This window comes from Perognathus longimembris, chromosome 22, assembly GCF_023159225.1.
Source record: "Perognathus longimembris pacificus isolate PPM17 chromosome 22, ASM2315922v1, whole genome shotgun sequence".
NCBI lineage: Eukaryota > Metazoa > Chordata > Mammalia > Rodentia > Heteromyidae > Perognathus > Perognathus longimembris.
This window is the reverse complement of record NC_063182.1, coordinates 8906976-8928950: the sequence shown is the minus strand read 5'-3', so window position 1 is coordinate 8928950 and position 21975 is coordinate 8906976. Positions and strand designations below refer to the sequence as shown.

Sequence of the window (21975 nt, the reverse complement as noted above, 5' to 3'; positions counted from 1 at the left end):
TTCTACCACTTTGAGCCACAGCTCCACTCTGGTTTTCTAGTGGTTAATTAAATCTCTACCTCCTGAGTAGCTAGGTTTACTGGCATGAGCCATCATCACCCAGTAAATGTTTTAATCTTTTAAAAGTATACAATAGGGGCTGGGAATATGGCCTAGTGGCAAGAGTGCTTGCCTTGTATACATGAGGCCCTGGGTTCAATTCCTCAGCACCACATATACAGTAAATGGCCAGAAGGGGCACTGTGGCTCAAGTGGCAGAGTGCTAGCCTTGAGCAAAAAAGAAGCCAGGGACAGTGCTCAGGCCCTGAGTTCACGGCCTAGGGCTGGCCAAAAAAAAAAAAAAAAAAAAAAGTATACAATAAATATCACACTTAATAGTAAAATATTAGAATCACTCTCATTAAGAACAGAAAAGGACAAGGATGCTGGCTGTTAGTATTTCAACAAACTATTCAGCAAGAAAATGAGAGAAATAAGGGCTAAAGATTGGAAAGAAAAAAGCTGTTCTTTACTTTTAGATGGTAGAATCTGTGTACAAAGAACATCCAAAAATACAAACTATTGGAATAAGACCTTAGTTTGTTAGCTCTAAAACCATGCACAAGCAATAATCAATTAAAAAATAAAAACTTGAAAATTATCCTATTTGCAATAACAAATACTATAAGATAAAATATATTAAAAAAAGATCCAACATTTATAGAAGAAACTCTGAAATGTCATTGAAGATTTCTAAGTATAAAAATATGCCACATTCAGTGTATATACAAACACATACATACACACACCCTATATTCAGGAATGTGAATGCAATTTTATAAACAAGTTAGTTCTCACAAATTGGTATATAAACTTGCCTTTTTCAACATATAAACTTTCTGAGCAGAATAACAAATATCTACAGTTCTTATTGACTCTGACAATATGCCTAAAGTCCATATGGAAGAGTAAAAAGCTGGTTAATTCAAGATAGAGTCTCAGGCTTTTCTTTCTATTCATGTGAACATGAATAGAAACTTTCTGCTGGCTACCTGGAAGTAAAAGTCTCATAAATGTTCTTATTTTATTTTGTTGTAAAGGTGATATACAGAGGGATCACAGTTACGTAGGTATTGAGTCATTTCTTGTTAAACAGTGTTACCCGCTTCCTTGTTTTCTCCCAATTTCCCTCCCTCCCAACTCTCCTCCTGCCCAAGATGTAAAGTTCATTTCCAACATAGTGTCTTGTGAGTTTTGCTGGTGCATTGATTTACCCTTTCTCCTTAGTCTCACCGTTTAGTGATTTTCCACTCCCTAAATCAGATAAAGGTATATACAAGACACAGGGTACCAAAATAAAAAACAGTGACTATGGGAGATAAACCAAAGAAAAAAAGTATATAAAATGTTCTTGTTCCAAGCTGGCTTCAAACTAGGATCCACTAGATCAAAGCCAGCCTGGGCAGCAAAGTCTGTGAGATTCTTTATCTCCAGCTAACCACCAGAAAACCATAAGTGGTGCTGTGGCTCAAGTGGTAGAGCGCTAGCCTTGAGCTGAAGAGCACAGGGACAGTACCCAAGCTCTGAGTTCAAGCTACAGCTCAAGTGGCAGAGTGCTTTCCTTGATTGAGCTAAAGAGCTCAGGTCAGTGCCCAGGCCCTGAGTTAAAGCCCCAGGACTGACAAAACAATAATATTTGTGTGGTAGCCATGGAAGAAGGAGAAAAAAATCCTAAAGCCAAATACAATTCACATCCTGAGACATTTGAACATTGAATATGAATGCTGAATATCAGAACATTGAAACTGACAGCTATCTTGGGGACATTTGCCATTCCCTAGTGGCCAAGAACTTTTACTTTCAGTAAGTTTCAACAGTTAGGGGACAGGAAGCAAAACATAGGCCCTATAACTCAGAAAATTAGAGAAGCAAAAATCTTCCACTTAAAGGAAGTTAGGAAAGCAATTTGGCTTTGAATGCAAGGGAGAAAAATTCCCCCAAAATTCTTCATGGAAGGTAGCCCAAGAGTACATTGGAAAGGATATCATATACTTTTTGTGGCTGAAAACTCTCCAAGCTGAGAAGTTTAAAATGACACCAACAAATAATATACTACAAAAAAAAATCCTGGTGCTTTATCTCACAGATATGACATTAATATATTATATATTATATATAACATTAATATATTGGTAGTATGTGGCATTTATACTTTTATTTACATATGCACAAAAAATTCTATTATGAAACATAAAGTACAGTTCACGGAATAAAATGCAGATTGCTTAATTACATAGAAGAATGTGCAGCTTTGTCATTAAAGAGATCAGGTAAAACTACATTTGAGACACTATTTCCTATCATATTGGCAGAAGTCCCAACAAATGAGCATATTCTGCTCATGAGGAAATAACATCATACATTGCTGGTGGATTTTTAAAATGGCACCACCCCATGGAAGAAAATCTATTAATACCCAGAAAAATTGCATATATATTTTATCCTTTGAAATGGTATTCCCACTTCCAGGATTCTATCTCTATAAAGCACATTTTTTAAAATATAAAAGGTTATGTATGCTCAAGGTTACTCCATATAGCACTGCTTGAAACAGCAAAAGAAAGGAAGCAACACAAATGTCCCTAAGTTGGTAGCAATTGAATGTATTATATAATCTATTCCATGGAGTACTGTGTAATTACAGAAGAGAATGAAGAATAGTTCTAGAAAATAAACTAATATCTTCCAGGATGTATTGTTAAACTGAAAGGGAAGTAAAATATGAACAAAGTGCTAGGAATTATGTATATATACTTACACTTTTCTCTCTTCATTTTATGTATATATAATACATAATATACATATATATGCATATATCTCCCCTCCCCTTCTCTTCTCTCATAGATTAACTGATCCTTTCTTGTTTGCTGAATAAAGCATTTAATGAAAGATTTAAATATTTAGTCTAGAATTTTTAAGTATTTTGAATCAAGTGTATTTCTTGGGAAATGTATTAGATATGAAAGTCTCAAGCCAGGTGCCAGTGGCTCACACCTGTAATCCTAGCTACTCAGGAGGCTCAAATCTGAGGATCCTGGTTTGATGCCAGCTGGGGCAGAAAAGTCTGTGAGACTCTTATCTCCAATAAACTACTCAGAAAAAGCCAGAACTGGCACTGTGGCTTAAATGGTAGAGCGCTACCCTTGAGCACAAAGAGACTCAAGGACAGTTTCCAGGCCCAGAGTTCAAGCCACAGGACCAGCAAAAAGGAAAAAAAAAGTCTCACAGTTCTATTTTGCTTACTGTTTAAATTTTAATTACAAACATGATGCCTACTCAGTAGGAGAAAAAGCAAACAAAATGAAGCATGGAAGATAAAGCTCTCCTGTTCTTCATGACTTCCTTTCTGTTATCAATTTTTGGTGATTTCAGTTTTTGTGTTGGATCATAGATTTGGGTACCAGATCCCACTAACAGCTTTCAGTTTTGTTGGAGAAAAAGACGGAGAAAAATCAACATGTGATTGAATGTAATTACAACAGTGATATAACAGTCGTTTCCACAACATGGAATTCATTTCACTTAGCATCATCTTTTGTGTTCATAAGGGTATAGCTATTGGGCTCTTGTGGTCCTCTGCTGTGACTAGCCTAAAACCATGCTAATTATTCCCTATGTTATCGACTGTTACATCACTGTTGTAATTACTTTCAACATGTGATGTAAAACCGTAGCTTCTATTGTTGATGATCCTCTTGTATCCCCTTCCTGTGGTTGTACCTGCACTCTCTCTGTATCTTATCTGTGTACATTGGAGACTGTGTATGCAGGTATTAGAACTAGGAAACTGTAAGGGAATACCAAAATCGAGAGACACGGTAAAAAAGACAAACAATTACAAAAGCAATACTTGCAAAACTGTTTAGTGTAAATCTACTGAACAACTCATGGGGGGAAAGGAGGAGGGAGGGGAGAATGAGGGAGGAGGTAACAAACAGTACAAGAAATGTATCCAATGCCTAATGTATGAAACTGTAACCTCTCTGTATATCAGTTTGACAATAAAAAAAAAAAAGAAGAAGAAGAAAAAATCAACATGTGAGTTTAAGGGTCTAGGCACCAAATGCTATGAAGACAATGAAAAAACCCTTTGACCAGGTACAGTGATGCGGGCCTATAATTCTAACTACCTGGGAGCCCAGGAGTAGTGTGATCGAGGTTGAAAGCCACAAAAGTTCATGAAACTCCATCTTCCTTCAATGGCTGGGAATAGCCATGTCCACCTGTCATAACCAGCTACAAAGAAGCAACAAGCAGAAGGATTTTCACCTAGGTCATAAAGCAAGGAGCTAGGAGCTACTTCATAAATAACCAAAGCAAAAAAAAGAAGAAAAAAAAGCTTCCTACCTAGGAAGCTTGAGGCACTGAGTCCAATCCTCATTTTGTGGATGAAATATAAAGGAGGAATTTGATGATCAAGAAGTCTGAAGGCAGCCACAAAGAGGATATGGAGGAGGCCAGGAGCACATCACAGAGATGGATGCAAAAGAAATGCTGAAAAGCAAAGTTCATCAAGCAAAGTGGTACCTCCCTCCCTGGAATTAAATCTTCATTTCTGTAGTAGTCATCAGAGAAATTGGACAGGCTTAGAGTTCATTTTCCATTTGTCATTAATTTCCATCTGAAAAAAGTAATTAGACTTTGAATGTAGCTTAAGAGGTACAAGTACTCAACTGCTTGGATCAATCTGTTATTATGTTAATCAATTTATCAGAAACAAATTATTTGAGCCTTCCCTTGTCACTGAGGGAGTATAAGAAAATTCACAGGTGGAGACAGAGGTCAGATTAGTCCCAGAGGTCACATCTAAACTTAAATTTAAGAGCCAGGGGTATGGCTGAAGTGGTAGAGCACCAGCCTAGCAAGCATGAGGCTCTGAGTTCAATCCTCACTACTACCAAGAAAAAAAAAAAATCCCAACAATAAACTTATATTGAAATGCTGGCAACCCCAATGTCTGAGCTCATCCCAATCCCTAACCTGTTTCCTGGGCCTTTAGCCAGTGGGCAACACAATCATTTCCATGGCCTTAGATTTTTACAGGGTCATGGTATGGTATCTGAATCATCTACCATTACATCATTAATGATAAAAATAGCCCTCTCCACACCACCCTATTTGTTATCTGTGAAATCACTTCCTTAATACCATTTTATTCCTTTCTTCATTTCATCTTTCAATAATTGTTTCTGGAGCACATACTTAATGCTAGGCCCTGTCCTATACTATACACAAGGGAAATGGCAAGACAAAGATGTTAAAAAACGGGATCCAATCCCCTTTATTACTACATACTAAGGGATATCACCAGGAAACAGATAATCAAACATATATCATTACAAATTGAGATGAGTACTATGAAGAAGGGGAATTTTAAAGGATTTTTTTAAAGATCTGAGAAGGACTGGGTTTTTTTTTTTAATCAATATGAATATATGTTCAAGTGCAAGTAACAGAAAAAGACTAGTGATTTAAAAAAAAAAAAAAAAGATGGCTGGGAATGTTGCCTAGTGGTGGAGTGCTTGTCTAACATGCACGAAGCCCTGGGTTCCATTCCACAGTACCACATGTGCAGAAAAAGCCAGAAATGGCTCTGTGGCTCAACTGATAGAGTGCTAGCCTTGAGCAAAAAGAAGCCAGGGACAGTGCTTAAGACCTGTGTTCAAGCCCCAGGACAGGCAAAAAATAAAATAAAATAAATTTATAAAAAGAGGACATTAAATTATTTCTCACAAGAAAGTCTACAAGGACATGGTTCCAGAATCACTAGTGGCTGAGCAGTATGATCCAACCTCTTCCTATCTTTCCCCTCAATTTTCTTCCTTAGCCTGTTGGCTTTTTATCCTTGGGCTTCTTGCCTCATTGGTCTAAGGCAGTTGCTGTGGCTCCAAGATAAACACAATAAAGACGAAAAGTAGTAGAGAAGGTCTCTGAACTATTTTTTATAAGAGTAAAATATTTCCCAGATATTTCCTAACCAATATCTCTTTATGTCTCAAAACTGGGTGACATGCCAATCTAAACCAATCCACATCCACAAAGAATGGGATTACATGCTTGCTTTAGACTATTCATGGCTCATTTCCTAGTACCAGAAGAAGGAATTCTCCTTGAGCAGGTTGCAGTATATGATAAAGGAGGAATGACTTAGTAGATAACAGCAGATATAAAAATCTGCAAGTCTTGTTCACCAACTTAATGAGAGAGCTAAAGGGAAAGTATCATTCAAAAGTTTCAAGCTTGGGTAACTATAACAATCATAATGCCAAGAATACATTAAAAAAATAATGTTTATGAGAAAAAACAAAGACAAAAAGTTTGACTTTCTCCTTTTTGAGTTTGAGGTGCAATTACAATCTGGTAAAAATGAAAAAAAAAGAGGCAGGGAAAATGAGGCAGGAGTTGAAACCACAAAGATAGGATCATTAAGGGAAAAAATGAGACTGGAAAAATCTTGGTGAATGGCTAAAATGGGAATACAGTAAGAGGATGTCATAAAAAGAAAAGGAAGTAGCAGCTCAGGGATACAGCACTTGCCTAGTATGTGTGTGTGAAGGCCTGGGTTGGATCCCCAGCAGAGGTAAAAAATAGAGGAAATAAATTAATACAGACATTTCTAAACCATGGTATAATAACATGGCAACCAGAAAGTAGTTTCCAAGAAAAAGTAGTGGACAATATGGTTAACTCTACAGAGATGTCAATGATTCCATAGTACTCTTGAACATTTTCAAGGATGTAGTTACTAGATTATGGGAATAGTGAATTTGAGTACATTTACATAATAGAGATGTACACTATTTATTTCCCTTGTTATCTATTCTTTGAAGATGTCTGGAAGTGAAGAGAAGGAGAAGGACAGCTGGTGGTAGGAGACTGTTAGTTAATTGGTAACCTAAGCACACTGGGGGTTAAGTAAAACGAATGAGAAAAGAGTAATGAACAATGAGGGTGACAAGGAAAATGGGAGAGCATGAAGAAGCTGGAGGACAAGTACAAAGAGATAATAATGGTGGTGTCTGGACACTATGAGATGCCAGGAAAAGTGGGAAACAAATATCAGGGCATCTTGACAGAAGTAAACATAATAGTCAATGGATTGAGAATGCTGGTTCTCAGCAAGTCCACCAAACACATCAGGAAAGAGAAGGAAGATACAGACCAGCACTGAAATTCACTGAGGGCTTCAGGAAAGGGAAGGCTATAGTAGACAGATATGGGTCATAATAATATATAACACTGATTTGATGGTAAATTTCGTAAAACCTCTGTGGAAAGAAAATAAGTGAGGGAACTATCAATAGAGTATGAAGCAGAGGTATGCAAAGTTGGAGTGATACGTTGTACATTCTTTTGAGGTACTGGGATTTGAATTCAGGGTCTTATGCTTGCTGAATAGGAGCTTTGCCATTTGAGTCCTGCCTCCAGAGGTTTATGCATAGGTAATTTTTGAGCTAGGGTTGAATGTTTATGCCTGAATCACCCTAGACAGTGATCTTCTTATTAACTAGGCTGTCAGGCATGTGGCACCATGCTTGAAACAGGGTTTCTTGAACTTCTGTCTGGACTAGCCTCAAACCATGAATCTCCCCATCTCTGCTTTCTAAGTAGCTAGGATGACAAATGTGAGCAACCATACTGATGACCTTCATTTTTATAAAGGAATGTATATAATTCAGAATCTGACAAAGAGATTCCACAGAAAATGCAAAAAACAAAGGAGTTAGAAGAGAATCCTGTTTTGAAGATCCTTATGGAACATAATCTCTCAACTACTGCGGGCATATATACATTTCTTTTTGTATTAGATTAGGCTACAATACATCTTGCACACATGCACAGTTCAAATAAAAACATTACATGCACGCCCTTTTTAAGCCTATCTAAATGCATTGCTATTACATGCATTCATACATGTGCCAATGAGAATAGGGTTATTAAAGATTGATATAAGACACTGTAAGTGACTGGGGCAGTGACACAAGGACACACAAAACAAGTGCTCCCTAGGGCAAGCACACCAAGTTTCTTCATAATTTAATTCCTGACAGGACTGGTAAAGGCTATATACATGAAGATAAGAGGAAAGCAAAAGGCCAGTTTTCTAAGTAGTGTATACAAAATCAAATTACAGAAAGGTGCATCGCCTCTGAAATTCACATAAGGTTTCCCTTATACAGAAACAAAGACATTGTATGGACTCCCAATGGATCAGAACACACACACACACACACACACACACACACACACACACACACACGAGTGCCATCATGAGATGAAATCAGGTCACAAGAAGGCCAGGGAAAATAACTTACTTGAAAAAGGAGAAGGTTTTTTTAAAAGGGCATGAAAAGATAAATCTGCTAAAAGCATCTGCACCCCTATCCCTGCAGATATTCTTACATAAGAGTTTGACCTGTCTCAGGCACAGACAATAAACAACAGGAAAAAAATGTGCATAACCCATAATTGGGTGTGAATAATATTTAAATAAAAGAACAAATGTTATTCTAGTTGCCATGTCAATTACATTTCTGTCATCTTTCTCTTCTTGATCTTGAAGTAATTGGTTAATGTTTAACTCTGAGGAAGAAATCTCTTCAGCCACAGAAATGTGCATTGGAAGCAATTAACCCAAGTAGGCAAATAAACACCTTCATGAACCAGCAAGATTAACACCAGGAGGTGTGGTATAGTATAAACATCCTCACAGCAGAGAAAATGATGATGATATAGGTTTGTAGTAAAGAAAGAAATGGTGGTGAAATTTTCCTTATAGGGAAAGTTGATAGTTTTTTGGACACCCCTCATTTTTTCTGATTATTTTGGGGGGGGGTTGTGGTGTGTGTGTGTGTGTGTGTGTGTGTGTGTGTGTGTGTATGTGTGTGTGTATGTGTGTGTGTGTGTGTTTTCCAATCCTGGGGCTTGAACTCGGGGCCTGGGCATTGTCCTGGAGCTTTTTTTTTGTCAAGGCCAGCACTCTACTACTTGAGCCACAGCACCACTTCTAGCATTTTGGTGATTAATTGTAGACAAGAGTCTCAAGGACTTTCCTGCCTGGGCTGGCATCAAACTGTGGTCCTCAGATCTCAGCCTCCTGGGTAGCTAGGAGTATAGGCATGAATCACCAGTGTCCAGTGATACCACCTTATTGTGGACAAGTGATTCATATACATTTTGTTATTTGATATCAACTTTATGAAATACACAGTTAACAAGCTAAAAAGGTGAGGCGTACACAGGCATAAAGAGAGTCTATGATTCCAGGTGCTATCCCTTGAAAGACCTTTTGATAAAAAGCAAGTTTATCAATGCAGTCATTTAATGTGTACAGATGGGGTATAGATATAGACACTCAAATGCAAGAAACAGTTAGGGTGAGTTAGGTGCAGAGCCAATATTTAAGGAATCAAGAGTAAATAATACACATCAGACTACAGCACTGAAACCTGCTTCTCTCCATAGAAATATTCTTAACTTGCACCAAGCTCCTCTATGCATAAAACACTGACGTTTTCATGGTGTTTGGGAGCCTGCTGCTGGCTTCAAAAAGCTCTGGCACCATACCATGCTGTCACTATAACAGCCCTCCAGTGAGCTATCAAAAACCCAGCTAGAACATTTTGAACATAGCAGTTTGCTTGCCACCAAAACACTAAATTGAAATATTTTACATTTATCTCTATTTAAATTTTAGTGATGCTACATAAATGTTAACATGGTCTTATGCTAATAAAATCATGGGGAAGTCTTAATAATACAACATATTGGAACAGCCTTTGGGTAAGTTATGATTTGCAAATGGCCCAATGCATGCACCTCAAGTCTTAGTCTCCCTTAACCAGGATACAGTATGAAGGTGCTAGTCAGTTTCCTCTATGTAATGTATGTATTTCCACAAGCAGTGTCAAGGGATATGTAACACAACCTGCTCATATTGAAGTTAGAGAGAAATTACTTTGGAATAAGATAAGAATTTACAAAGAGTCTAGGTAAAGAGGTTTGACTTAGTTCATTTCTCACTTGAGCAGCTTTTCTAAGTTCTCTAAAGTCTCATGAGAAGAACCTGGACTTCCCTAGGCCTGAGACTATAGCCACTAACAGAGGAATTTAGTCGCTCCACCTTTCCTGGAGCTGCCCTGGAGGCTGTCTACAGGACAACAAGGGTTTGAAGATCAAGGCAGACAAGTGATAGGGAAACGAAAGCCTTCGGTATTCTTTAAGTCTCTCATCAAAGAATGATTTTTCTGGCCTTCCTAGCTCTGACCTTCATTTTACTATGAAAAGATGTTGAACTCTTTCAGCATGAGAAAGCATTAGTTTCAGATTCTGGATTCACAAAGATTTTAAGTATGGATAAAAAAACAAGGAAAACCTTTTCAAACAAAACCCACACTGGTGAATGTGTTCACAGTAGTCGTTCTCCTGCGACATTCTAAATCTCACTCTAAACCAAGGCAATTCTTTTTTTTTTTTTTTTTTTTGGCCAGTCCTGGGCCTTGGACTCCGGGCCTGAGCACTGTCTCTGGCTTCTTCCCGCTCAAGGCTAGCACTCCGCCATTTGAGCCACAGCGCCGCTTCTGGCTGTTTTCTGTATATGTGGTGCTGGGGAATCGAACCTAGGGCCTCGTGTATCCGAGGTAGGCACTCTTGCCACTAGGCTATATCCCCAGCCCTAAACCAAGGCAATTCTAGTAGCTACCACTCTATCCTTGCAGCCAGAATCAGAATATCTACATCTATTTTTATTGGTACAAATACTCCTAAGAAGATATTCAAGAATGTGAGGAACTTTTAGAAGTTCAGTGGAACAAATGTAGCATGAAGATACCCTAACTTTTTAGGAGGAGAATAAAATGTGGTGCCCACAAATTTTCCACATCCATTCTTTTAAGATGTTTGTCTTCCTACTTTTGGCAGATCAGCCTTCTAGCACAAGCTAGACTAATTGAAATTCCAAAGAAACCCCAATCTAGAATGTACAACAACCTGACTGCATGCTGATGGGCTCCAGACAAATGGAGGAAGATACATTCCCCTTAAAAGGCCTGCTTTGGTCAGGCTCCTCATTTATTTATCACTAGACGTAGCTTTATTGCCCAAAGGGTCAACTCTTAAGAATTTATTCCTCTCTCTCACTCCTACCTGTGGTTGGTTTTTTGTAGGCTTTTACTAAAAGAGAGAATATGACCTCAGCTTGGTTATTAAATGTCCATATATATGAAATGGAGGGAGCAGAGTATCATAGTGATAGCATAGACAAACATTCCTATTTGGAGTAAAGGCAGAACCAAATTCTAGTTTCACTTGTATATTACTCTAACATACTGAGCAGAGATGTGTGAAAGTGGAAAAATAACCTTTTGTCAGGTCAATCAGGCCTCCATCCATGCTGCTTACCTGGAAAAGGCAGCTCCCAGCACAAACGCAGCATATTCCTTCACCATGGGCTCGGTACTGTTCAGCCCATTGATCACCACTTGAAGACCACCAAAGGAGAGCAGGTCCTGGGCATTATCTATCTGTAACAAAGATACTGCTTAGCATGAAACAGCCAACAAGGAAAGAAGAGCCATTTGAACAGCTTTTCTTCTGGTGACTATTCAAATACAGATTTAAAAAGCAAGTAAAGGGGCTGGGAATATGGCCTAGTGGCAAGAGTGCTTGCCTCCTATACATGAGGCCCTGGGTTCGATTCCTCAGCACCATATATACAGAAAATGGCCAGAAGTGGCGCTGTGGCTCAAGTAGCAGAGTGCTAGCCTTGAGCAAAAAAGAAGCCAGGGACAGTGCTCAGGCCCAGGACTGGCCAAAAAAAAAGCAAGTAAAGAAGCAACAGTGATCTTTCTGACTAACTAGAAAAGAGTATGTAAAAACATGATAAATTTTCTTGAGGGTGCCAGTCCTGGGGCCTGGACTCAGGGCCTGAGCACTATCCCAGGCTTTTCTAGCACTCTACCTCTTGAGCCAAAGCGCCACTTCCAGCTTTTTCCATTTTTGTGGTGCTGAGGAATTGAACCCAGGGCTTCATGCATGCCAGGCAAGCACTCTACCACTAGTCACATTCCCAGCCCACAAGATAAATTTTAAAGTAACCTTAAATTTGGGAATTCCTAATTCATCTAATGTAATTTATGAAGTATCTATGTGGGAATCAGTGGAAATGGCACCTAGATTTTGCCCATGCCAACCATGTCTTGGAAAATTCCAATTATGTAATGAGTCACAAAGCTTACACCAAACATACAAGCCCAGTACCATGCTTCCAGTTTATGTCCAAACCCAGAAGGGACAGTGGAAGCAAAAGACTTCTTTTAAAGTTGATATTTATTAGAATCAGAACTCCATCAGCCCTGTTGATGGAGGATGTTGAAGTAGGGAGGAAATGCTATAAGAGATCTAGAAGAAGAATAACAATATTACCTTTCATTTCTAAGGATGACTGAATCTGAGGACAATGATGATAAAATCTAACAAAAGTAACTATCAAAGGCTTTAGTCTAGGTCTGTGTTATTGGCTAGTGGCTACATGTCAGACCAGCAGAGTATTTCTACCATCCTATAATTTATATGTTTCATGACTTTATAAGTAATAAATCTAAGTGATTATAAAATCTCTGACTTCATTTTTGTTTATTTTTTGTGCTTTTGTTTCTTTCTGTTCTTTTTTGGCAACAGTAGGATTTGAATGCAAAGCCTTGTGCTAGCTAGGAAAGTGCTTTAACCACGTGAGCCACATCCATATCCCTTTTGCCATTGGTTATTTTTCCAGGAGGATTTTGCACTAAGAAAACAAAAAACAACTTTATGTGTGTATCTTCCTTTTTTGGTGATGATGCTTGAACCCAGAGAGTAAAGCATGATAGACAAGCACTTCTATGCCCCAGCCCAGGCTCTTGTACTTTGGCCCGGGTGGACCAAGGGCCACAATCCTCCTACCTCTACCTCCAGCATGACAGGAGCTCACCATCTGACCAGCCCTGTTTTTGTTTTTGTTTTGTTTTGAGGCAATGTCTTGCCATGTGTAATTCAGATTGGCCTTGAACTCCCAAAAACTTCCTCCCAAGAGCTGAGATTACAGGTATATACCATCACAGCATATTACCGCTTGCCATACCTCTTTACTTTTATTTGTAATGACCTGTTGGCTTTTGCAGCATTTAGAATGAAACAGTACCAATGAGCTCATTATATTCTAACAGTATTAAATTACCATTTTTCTAATTATTATATTTATATGTGAAAAATCAGAAACCCATTCTCTATTTCTCTATCTCTCTGTTACTACAAAGGCTGTCTCTTGCTTACATGTCTATTCCACTTTACAGTTCATCAGGAAAAGTCAGGAAGCCAGAGCTCAATAACAGTATGATGGCTAGTCACCTTTTCCCTCTACAACTATGGACTCATTTCCTAGCTCGCTGTGTTCTTGCCTCTGCTTCTAAACTGGACGTGGGTTCTGATAGAGAAATCAAGTTTGAAGCCCAATATCTGACTCTGCACATGTTTTGAGGTGGACCTACTCTATTTTTAATCTTGGAGGAAAAAAATACTTTGATAATAATACATTAGTGGTACAAGAGATTTCATTGTGATATCGCCCATGCATGTATCCAGTGTATCCTGATGAACCTCACCCCCAGCTTCTTTCATTGATGTTTCTTAGGCTATGAAAGAAAAATTTCACACATTTTCAAAGTCTCCATTAAAAAAAAGGTTTTGTCTGTTTATCCACTGTTGTAGGTCCAATGATTAAGATAGAGCTGAGCATATAGTTAGATTCTCAATAATTATTGAACTGCTAAAAATGATTTTGTCAGAAAAAATTATTACTGAAATACAACTCAACTGTGAATTTTTTGAAAGCAGTCTAGAAAATCTGTGACAACAAGGCAGATGGGCCCCTGGTACTACAGACCTGGAAAAATAGCAAGTGAGGCTGTAAAGTTAGTGTGCGTCAGCCACGCGGCCCGAGGCTGTGCTCCTGTAGAGAAAGGACTGCTGAGCCATAACATGGCTCAACAGGGAGATTCAGACTTGGTATTTTGCTCTTATAAACGTGCTCTTATTTGAAAATAGATGAATTTATTGCTTGTCCTTTGAGTCTCCTTACTCTAGATTTTTCCAGATACAAAACCATGACTCAGAATCCAAAACCTGGGATAGCCCCTTCTCAAAGTGGGCATGACTTCCTGGCAGAGTAGTTCACTCTCTTCAGTCCCAAGGCAATATAGCCTAGAGTCACAGAGGTTCTATTCTAGATCCAGTTATCTATAATCATTTGTTGTGATATAAGTGGTGGTATTTATATAAGCATTAAGCATTGTAGCCTTATGAGGTGTTCTCTCATTTGTTTATTTTACTGGCAGTGAGAAAGAAAAAAGTAATTCTGACTCACTGTACACCGAAAGCTGGGTCCTCCCCAGGATCACAGGGGACATGCCACCAGAGCCCACGTGCTCCTCTTCTGGGTCTAGGCCAGAACTTATCCCAGGCTGCCTTCAGGATGGGGTGAAATAGGTGAGGGGAATGGAGGGAGAGAGTATATTGGGTAGGAAGAAGAAACTATGTCAACACTCAGGAGGAAAAGGAGTGAACCAAGAGCTGACAAGACAATGAGAAAACAGAAGACACGAAAGGGAGAGAGGAGGGTAAATAATTGAGGAGTCACAGAGGAAAGGCAAATACACTGCTCAAGGGCAGATGAGGCATACAAAGGCTGTTTCACATAAATAACTCCCAAAAGATTTTTCTTTTCACATATCCTGTTTTAATAATTACAATATTGCTGCGAGGAATCCTTGGGCAGACCCAGTTTAGATTCTTAAAGCCCATGGCTCCTCAATCCTCCATTCAGTAAGACTAGAATGGGAACGGACTAAAGGTTCCTGACTAGAAAAGTGTTATCTTTCTCAAAGTTAATAGTACATTATCTCAACTCCAGATCACAACTGGAAACTAAGTTGAGTGTGTCTTCTGGAATCTCCCCATGGAACTATAACTTGTCACTGCTAAATAATAGCTCATGGACCAGCTAAAACTAAGGACTTTAGACTTACAATCAAAATGCCAGTGACCCAGAACATTTATGACCCTCTACCAACAGAATGTTTTAGACCTTGAGTGGCAAAAAATGTTTTCTTTTATGATCTCAGGCTAAGCTGGTGACATCCAGAAAATGGTTTACCCCATCCAGTGATCTGTAAAAGCAGAATGGATGTCACCCTTTAGATGACACTACCAGGTGAAAGACAACATGGGGGGGGGGGAGCGGGGGAAAGACCTGTGTTGGGTTACTGTGAATCCAAGCCTCTTTTGTATTTATTCCCATCTACATCTGATAACCTCGCTGGTCATTTTGGCCTTCCATATTCAACTAAAGCAAGAGCCCATAGAAACTTGACACCTAAAGATTTATACAACTATGTTAAGATGAAAATAATAATAATAATAATAATAATAAAAGCTGTCAACATCAGAGCAGGACTGAGCTTGGCAATAATCCCTAGGATCCTTAATCCTTTAAATATCTCTAATGGAAAAGCTGTGGGAGAGTTTGGTATTTTTCACCCTAGGTAGAAAAATTGGAAAAGGGCAAGAGAACCCGGTTTTTGTTTTTGTTTCCTCTAAGAGGATCATAGTCCTGCTATTTGAGACCTGAGAAAGAGCTGTAAGCAGGAAAAGATGAAGAGGCTGCCTCACAATTCCTGCAGATACAGTGTTCACTAGTGCTCTTTCACCACACAAGCCAGAAAAGGCCTAAACAAAGAAAAAAAGTCTTTTAGCTTAGTTTACAGAGAACAAGGATGTTCTCATATTTGGAGGACAGTGAAGGTCTATGCCTAGATGAAGATCTCAAACAAGTTTTTGATTATGATTCTATAGCCTCCTAAGCCACCATTGCCCCTAGTTTGTATTGCTTCAATAGCTTCCTGTCTGGTCTCTGCTTCTAACCCAGGCCTCACACCTCTGCTGGAGAAGTTCTTTCAAAAGCAATCAGATAATGTTATTCTTCTGTTTAATGTACTCCAATTACATTCTTTTCCTAGGGCCTACAAGTTCTCCATTTTCTTCCTCCCAACATCTCTGAGCTACATCTGCTTCTTCTCTACCATGTCAGCTTCAGCCACACTGATATCTTTGAACATTCTACACTGACTTCCTCAAACACTCCACACATGCTTACAACTCAGAACTTGATGCTGTCTCAACAACATCAATTCAGATTCTGCTCTCCTTTAAAAAAAAAATTCTACACTATGTCACCTTTCAAACATATTGTTCAATTTACTTACTTGATGTGTTCACCTGTGTGCTTTTGCTACAAGGTAAGCTTCAATTTTGTTTAGAGCCATATGCCAAGCATCTGGAACAGTGCCTGGGACTTAGAAAGCACTCAAAATTTATTCATTTATTTATGGGCACCTCCTTATTACCGATCTACTTCCTTCGTTTAAAAGGTACCAGTTTTCTGAGAGAAGCAGACCGGTCAAAAGTTTAAAAACTCAGATCAATTGGTATAAATCTAGCTGGGTAGTAAATGCTTTTTTTGTTGTTCTGGAGCTTCAACTCAGGGCCTTGAGCTTCCACTCAACTGGTTGATTAATGTTAAGCAATCACTAATCTCTCTATACTATATTTTCCTTAGTTAAAAACTATGATTAGCCAGGTGCTGGTGACTCATGACTGTAATCCTAGCTATTCAGGAGGCTGAGATCTGAGGATCATGGGTTCAAAGCCTGCCTGTACAGGAAAGTTCATGAGGCTCATCTCCAATTAACCTCCAGAAAACTGGAAGTGGAGCTGTGGCTCAAAGTAGTAAAGTTTTAGTCTTGAGCAAAAGAGCTCAGAGATAGCACCCAACCCCCAAGTTCTAGCCCCACAACTGATAAAAAAAATTTTTTTTAAATTTTTTAAATATAATTAGACAGATACGTGGCTTTATCTCCGTTATTCAGGAAATTGAAGTAGGGGAATCCTTTGAAACTAGAAATTTGAGAAAAGCCTGGGAAACATAGTAAGACCAATAAAAGAAAAATATATGTGTATGTGTGCGCACGTGTGTGTGTGTGTGTGTGTGTGTGTTTAGTAGTGGTCTCTAAAGAAAAGGCAGCTATAGAAGTTAATGAATTCATACATACAAAGTACATGAAGCTGTATCTGGTATAAAAATATGCTCAATACATAATTGGCTACTAGAAGCCTAATCAGTTACTTTCCTACTTTAACTCTCCAGTAGTTAGGTTTAAGGACAAAATTTCAAAGAGCAGGATATTCTCAACGGTGCATTTCTTTCTTACACTCCCCATTTTATCTACACATCTCTTCCCCTGGCCACTTGCATCTCTACTTCCCTACCAATCTTTTTTTTTTTTATCCAATCTTTTTTGTTGTTAATTTAATTTTATTGTCAAGGTGATGTACAGAGGGGTTATAGTTATATGTGTAAAGTAGTGAGCACATTTCTTGTCAAACTTGTTGTTATAGGCCTTTAACCTCTTTAAGCTCTTCCCTGCCCTCATTATCTTAGCACATGTTGTAATTTTGCCTGACAAGGACTGGCAAACTTTTTTTTTTTTTGGGGGGGGGAGGCTCATCCTGGGGCTTGAACTCAGGTACTGGGCTCTGTCTTTGAGCTTCTTTTGCTCAAGGCTAGCATTCTACCACTTGAGACACAGCACCACTTGTGGATTTTTCTGGGTAGTTTATTGGAGGTAAGACTTTTATGGACTTTTCTGCCCGGGCAGGCTTCAAGCTACATACAATCTTCAGGTCTCAGCCTCCTCAGTAGCTAGGATTACAGGTGTTAACTAACAGTGCCCAGCTGCAAACATTTCTTTTCTTTCTTTTTTTTTTTTTGGCCAGTCCTGGGGCTTGGCCTCACGGCCTGAGCACTGTCCCTGGCTTCTTTTTGCTCAAGGCTAGCACTCTGCCACTTGAGCCACAGCGCCACTTCTGGCCATTTTCTGTATATATGGTGCTGGAGAATCGAACCCAGGGCCTCATGTATATGAGGCAGGCACTCTTGCCACTAGGCCATATCCCCAGCCCTGCAAACATTTCTTAAAGAGCCTGATAGTAAATAGTTTTTATTTTGTGGGTCTTATATTCTCTGACTCAATGCTGCCATTGTAGAATGAAAACAGCCATAAATAATACATCAGCAAGTAAGAATGACAGTGTCCCAATAAAAGTTTATTTACAAATGGAAGTACCATGCCAGATTTGGCCCGTGGGTGACAGTTACTGCCCTGTTTTAGTTACTCCTTGAGTGCTCAGCATAAATGGTACATCCATTAAGAAGGCTCTGACTAGATAACTTCTTTGTTATAAATAATAAGTAAGTAAGTAAGTAAATAAATAAACAAACAAACAAACAAACAAACAGTACAAGCTAAAAAGAGGCTTGCTCTGGCCTGAAAGAACGTATTTAACTACAACAGACATTGGCCTACAATGGAAACAGTCTATTCTCTGGGAAGGAAGTAATGATACTGATGCAATTTACTCAGGCTTAGGGCTGGAGGGTTACTTTTGGAGCTGTACATTGAAAGTCAAACTGATAGACAAAAAATATAATACCTGATGGACATAATACTCGAGATCAAAAAGTGCAGCAATCTTCTCTTCCAGGCTGGAGCTGGAACTGTTGAACTTGTTGATCAACCGTACCATGATCTGCATGTCAGTCTCGATAACAACATTCAGTTCATCAAACGCCTTCTTTAGCTCCTCAATGGGGCGGAAGAGTCGTTTTACCTCAGCCTGTCTTGCCTAAGGAAATTAATAAAGAAGTTATAAATCTAGCCTATTGGAGACATCTCCTAAGGCTTTTATGGTCTACCACCAACACCCACCCTTAAAGAACTGCTATTCCAAAACTCCAACTTCTCTCTAATCTATACCATCAAAAATTCTTGAGGCTTTCTAAGATGTCCGAAGAAAAAAAACCCTCAGAATCTACCCATATTATATCCTATCCTCTATCCTCTGCTCCAAAACTATACTCAAGATATTCCTAGGTTCCCTAAACTCTAAATCTGACTTCCAGTATCCAGGAAGAAGACATCATGTTGGAACTGATGAGATCAGGGAAAGTAACATAAGCCTACCTTCAACTCTAACCTCACATGAAACAAATGAGATCTACAGTAAAATAACCCACACTATAGCTCTCTACCTTTCGTAATCACAGAATATCCTGACCTTGCACTAACCAATCCAATAACATTTTAGGGAAGCCTGGATATTGGAAAGTGTGGGTAAGGGCTGTCTAAGCAGTAGCAATTTACCGATGAAAATTAAATCACTGTCATTACTGTCAATCTAACCACAGGTGTACAATTTATTCAACTGTTTGAAATGGCTAAATTACTGTATGTACTATACTCAAATCTCAAATAATTTTCTCTCAATCCCTCCCCACCCCATACACATATAAAGATTTTTAAATGAAGTTATGTTAAAGGTGAATAAAAGACTTTAATTGGATAGTTTATATATGTGATACTCCTATTTTCTTCCCAATCTTAGAGAACAGTAGTTATAAACAGTCTGAAAGGTCATTGTGATTTATGTATCTATATTCCAAAAAAATTAAAAAGAAAGAATATTTTTTAAAAAGCAGGATGATGAGCAGTTGTTAGCTCCAAATGGGTTTCTCTCTCCATTATAAGCACTCCATAGGAATGAACCAAAGGCACGAATCAGCCTCTCTTATAAAAACTGTTCCAGCAGGAAATTGAGATGTGACTCAAACAATAGAGCACCAGCCTGAGTGAAAAAGCTAAGCGAGCGAGGGTGGCCCTAAGTTCAAGCTCCAGTTCAGCATGAAAAACAAAAACAAAACAAAACTTTTCCAAAAGAGCAATCACTTATCTATGGGGCACCACACCTGATGCTTTGGGCTAAAGTAATGTGAAACATTCTCCTGCAAAAAGAAACACAAACAAATTTAAAAAACAAACAGGATTCTGGGCAAGACCAGGCAAAGAAGTCTGGGAAGATTGAGTCACTTTCTAGAACTATCGGACAACAGGCAAGTGGGTATAATTAAAAAGCTGGTGACCTTGCCTTACAAACATGATGGATGGCTCCTGACCCCCAAAAAGGCCTTGAAAAAGAAAAAGGAAATTTCAATTGGAATTACGAAGTCACAAGAAATCACAAAAACACACTATAGATAGTATCTCTATCTTCTTATTCTTGTTCCCCAATGGGTGTTTCCAAATATTAGTACAATGTCAAAACTAAGAACACAGACTAGACTGTTTAGTCTTGTCTAAATAGCCTTAGATTTCCCCACCTTTTACATGTACACATTTACAAGTGTATCACTCCATGCAGTTATCCAAGCTACACATTTGTGTAACCACCAATACAATCAAGAGGTGGGACTGTTCCACCACCACTAAGCACCTCCCATTGTTCAACCTCTTTAGAGCTGCACTTTGTTTTGCTATAACCACTTATTTTTTTCCATCTCTGTAATTCTGAAATTTGGAGAATATTACATAAATGGAACCACACAATCTTTTTGAACTGGCTTTTTTTCCCCCACTAAACATAATGTTTTTGAGATCTACCCAATACAAACAGTATATATAGTTCTTTTTTTAACTGCTGAGTAGTGTATGTGTGTGTGTGTGTGTGTGTGTGTGTGTGTACACATATATAGTTTAACCTTTACCTATTGAAGAATATCTGAGTTGTTTCCAGGTTTTGTCTGTTACGAATTTTAAAACTGCTATGAAAAAATATGTATTGGAATTTGAACTCAGGTCCTTGTGCTTGCTAGATAGACACTGTACCACTTGACCCACTTATCCAGTCCTACCTTTTTTGTTGGTTACTTTAGAGGTGGAGTCTAGTGAATGTTCTTAGCTGAGCTGGCCTTGAACTGTGATCTTCCATATATCAGCCTCCGAGGATACAGGCATGAGCCATTTGCTATAAATATTTGTATGCAGGTTTTTGTTTAAACACAAGCTCTTATTTGTCTAGGATAAAGGCCCAAGAATGAAACTTCCAGATTATATGATAAAAGTATTTCTTTTAAAAGAAACCTGAATTATCCTTCAGGGTAGGTAAGCCATTTTATATTCCTACTAACAATCTATGAAAAACCTAGTTTGTTTATGTTTTTACGCATTCTAATAAATATGGATATTGCTCTATAGATTTGAGTTTCTCTAATGACTAATGATGCTAAATATCTCATGGGCTTATCTGCCTTCTATATATCCTCATTGATAAAATGCTGACATACTTTGCTCATTTTTTTAAAAAGGTTGTTCACTTTTCTATTGAAGTTTGGGGGTTCTTTATGTATTCTAGACTAAAGTACTTTGTCAGGCTGGGATATAGTTCAGTGGAAGAGAAAAAGCTTAAAATGTCCATTGTTAAAAACAAAAATATGGCCAGGCACCAGTGGCTCATTCCTGTAATCCTAGCTACTCAGAAGGCTGAGACCTGAGAGTCACAGCTTGAAGCCAGCCTGGGCAGGAAAAGTCCATGGGACACTGAATTCCAGTTAACCACCAGAAAACCAGAAGTGGCACTGTGGCTCAAAGTGGTAGAGCACTAACCTTGTATGGAAAAGCTCAGGTACAGCACCTGGGCCCTGAGTTCAACCCTGTGACCACCACCAACAACAACAAAAAATATTTAAAACACCATGGCTTACATACACCAGCCTAACTATAACATATAAAGTACCAACTTTGCTAAAGTCTAAAATCATTACATAAGAACATTTTAAAGCCTATAGAGACTTATCACATGGCTTCTTCCAAAGCCTTCCAGTGTCTGGTCAGCCTGCATCTGTTATTTGGTTCATACATAGATGCAACATAATAGTTAAAAGGCCTCTTTCTATCTCAATAATGAACCCATAGAACATTTCATGAAAATGATTAACTCAAAGAAAATTGGCCA

The 21975-nt window shown here is 38.6% G+C and overlaps 1 protein-coding gene across 3 annotated transcripts in view; it reads right to left on the bottom strand.

Moving 5' to 3' along the window:
• Positions 1 to 21975, bottom strand: part of Sil1 (SIL1 nucleotide exchange factor) — a 223990-nt gene that overhangs the window by 44543 nt on the left and 157472 nt on the right. For 2 of the 3 annotated variants that reach the window (XM_048331639.1, XM_048331638.1), the window contains 2 exons: positions 18622 to 18813; positions 11440 to 11561 (listed from right to left, as the gene is read on the bottom strand). In XM_048331639.1, the coding sequence (XP_048187596.1) occupies positions 11440 to 11561; positions 18622 to 18813 (314 nt within the window). The remainder of the gene's footprint in view (positions 1 to 11439; positions 11562 to 18621; positions 18814 to 21975) is intronic. The other variant, XM_048331640.1, reaches the window with a different exon arrangement.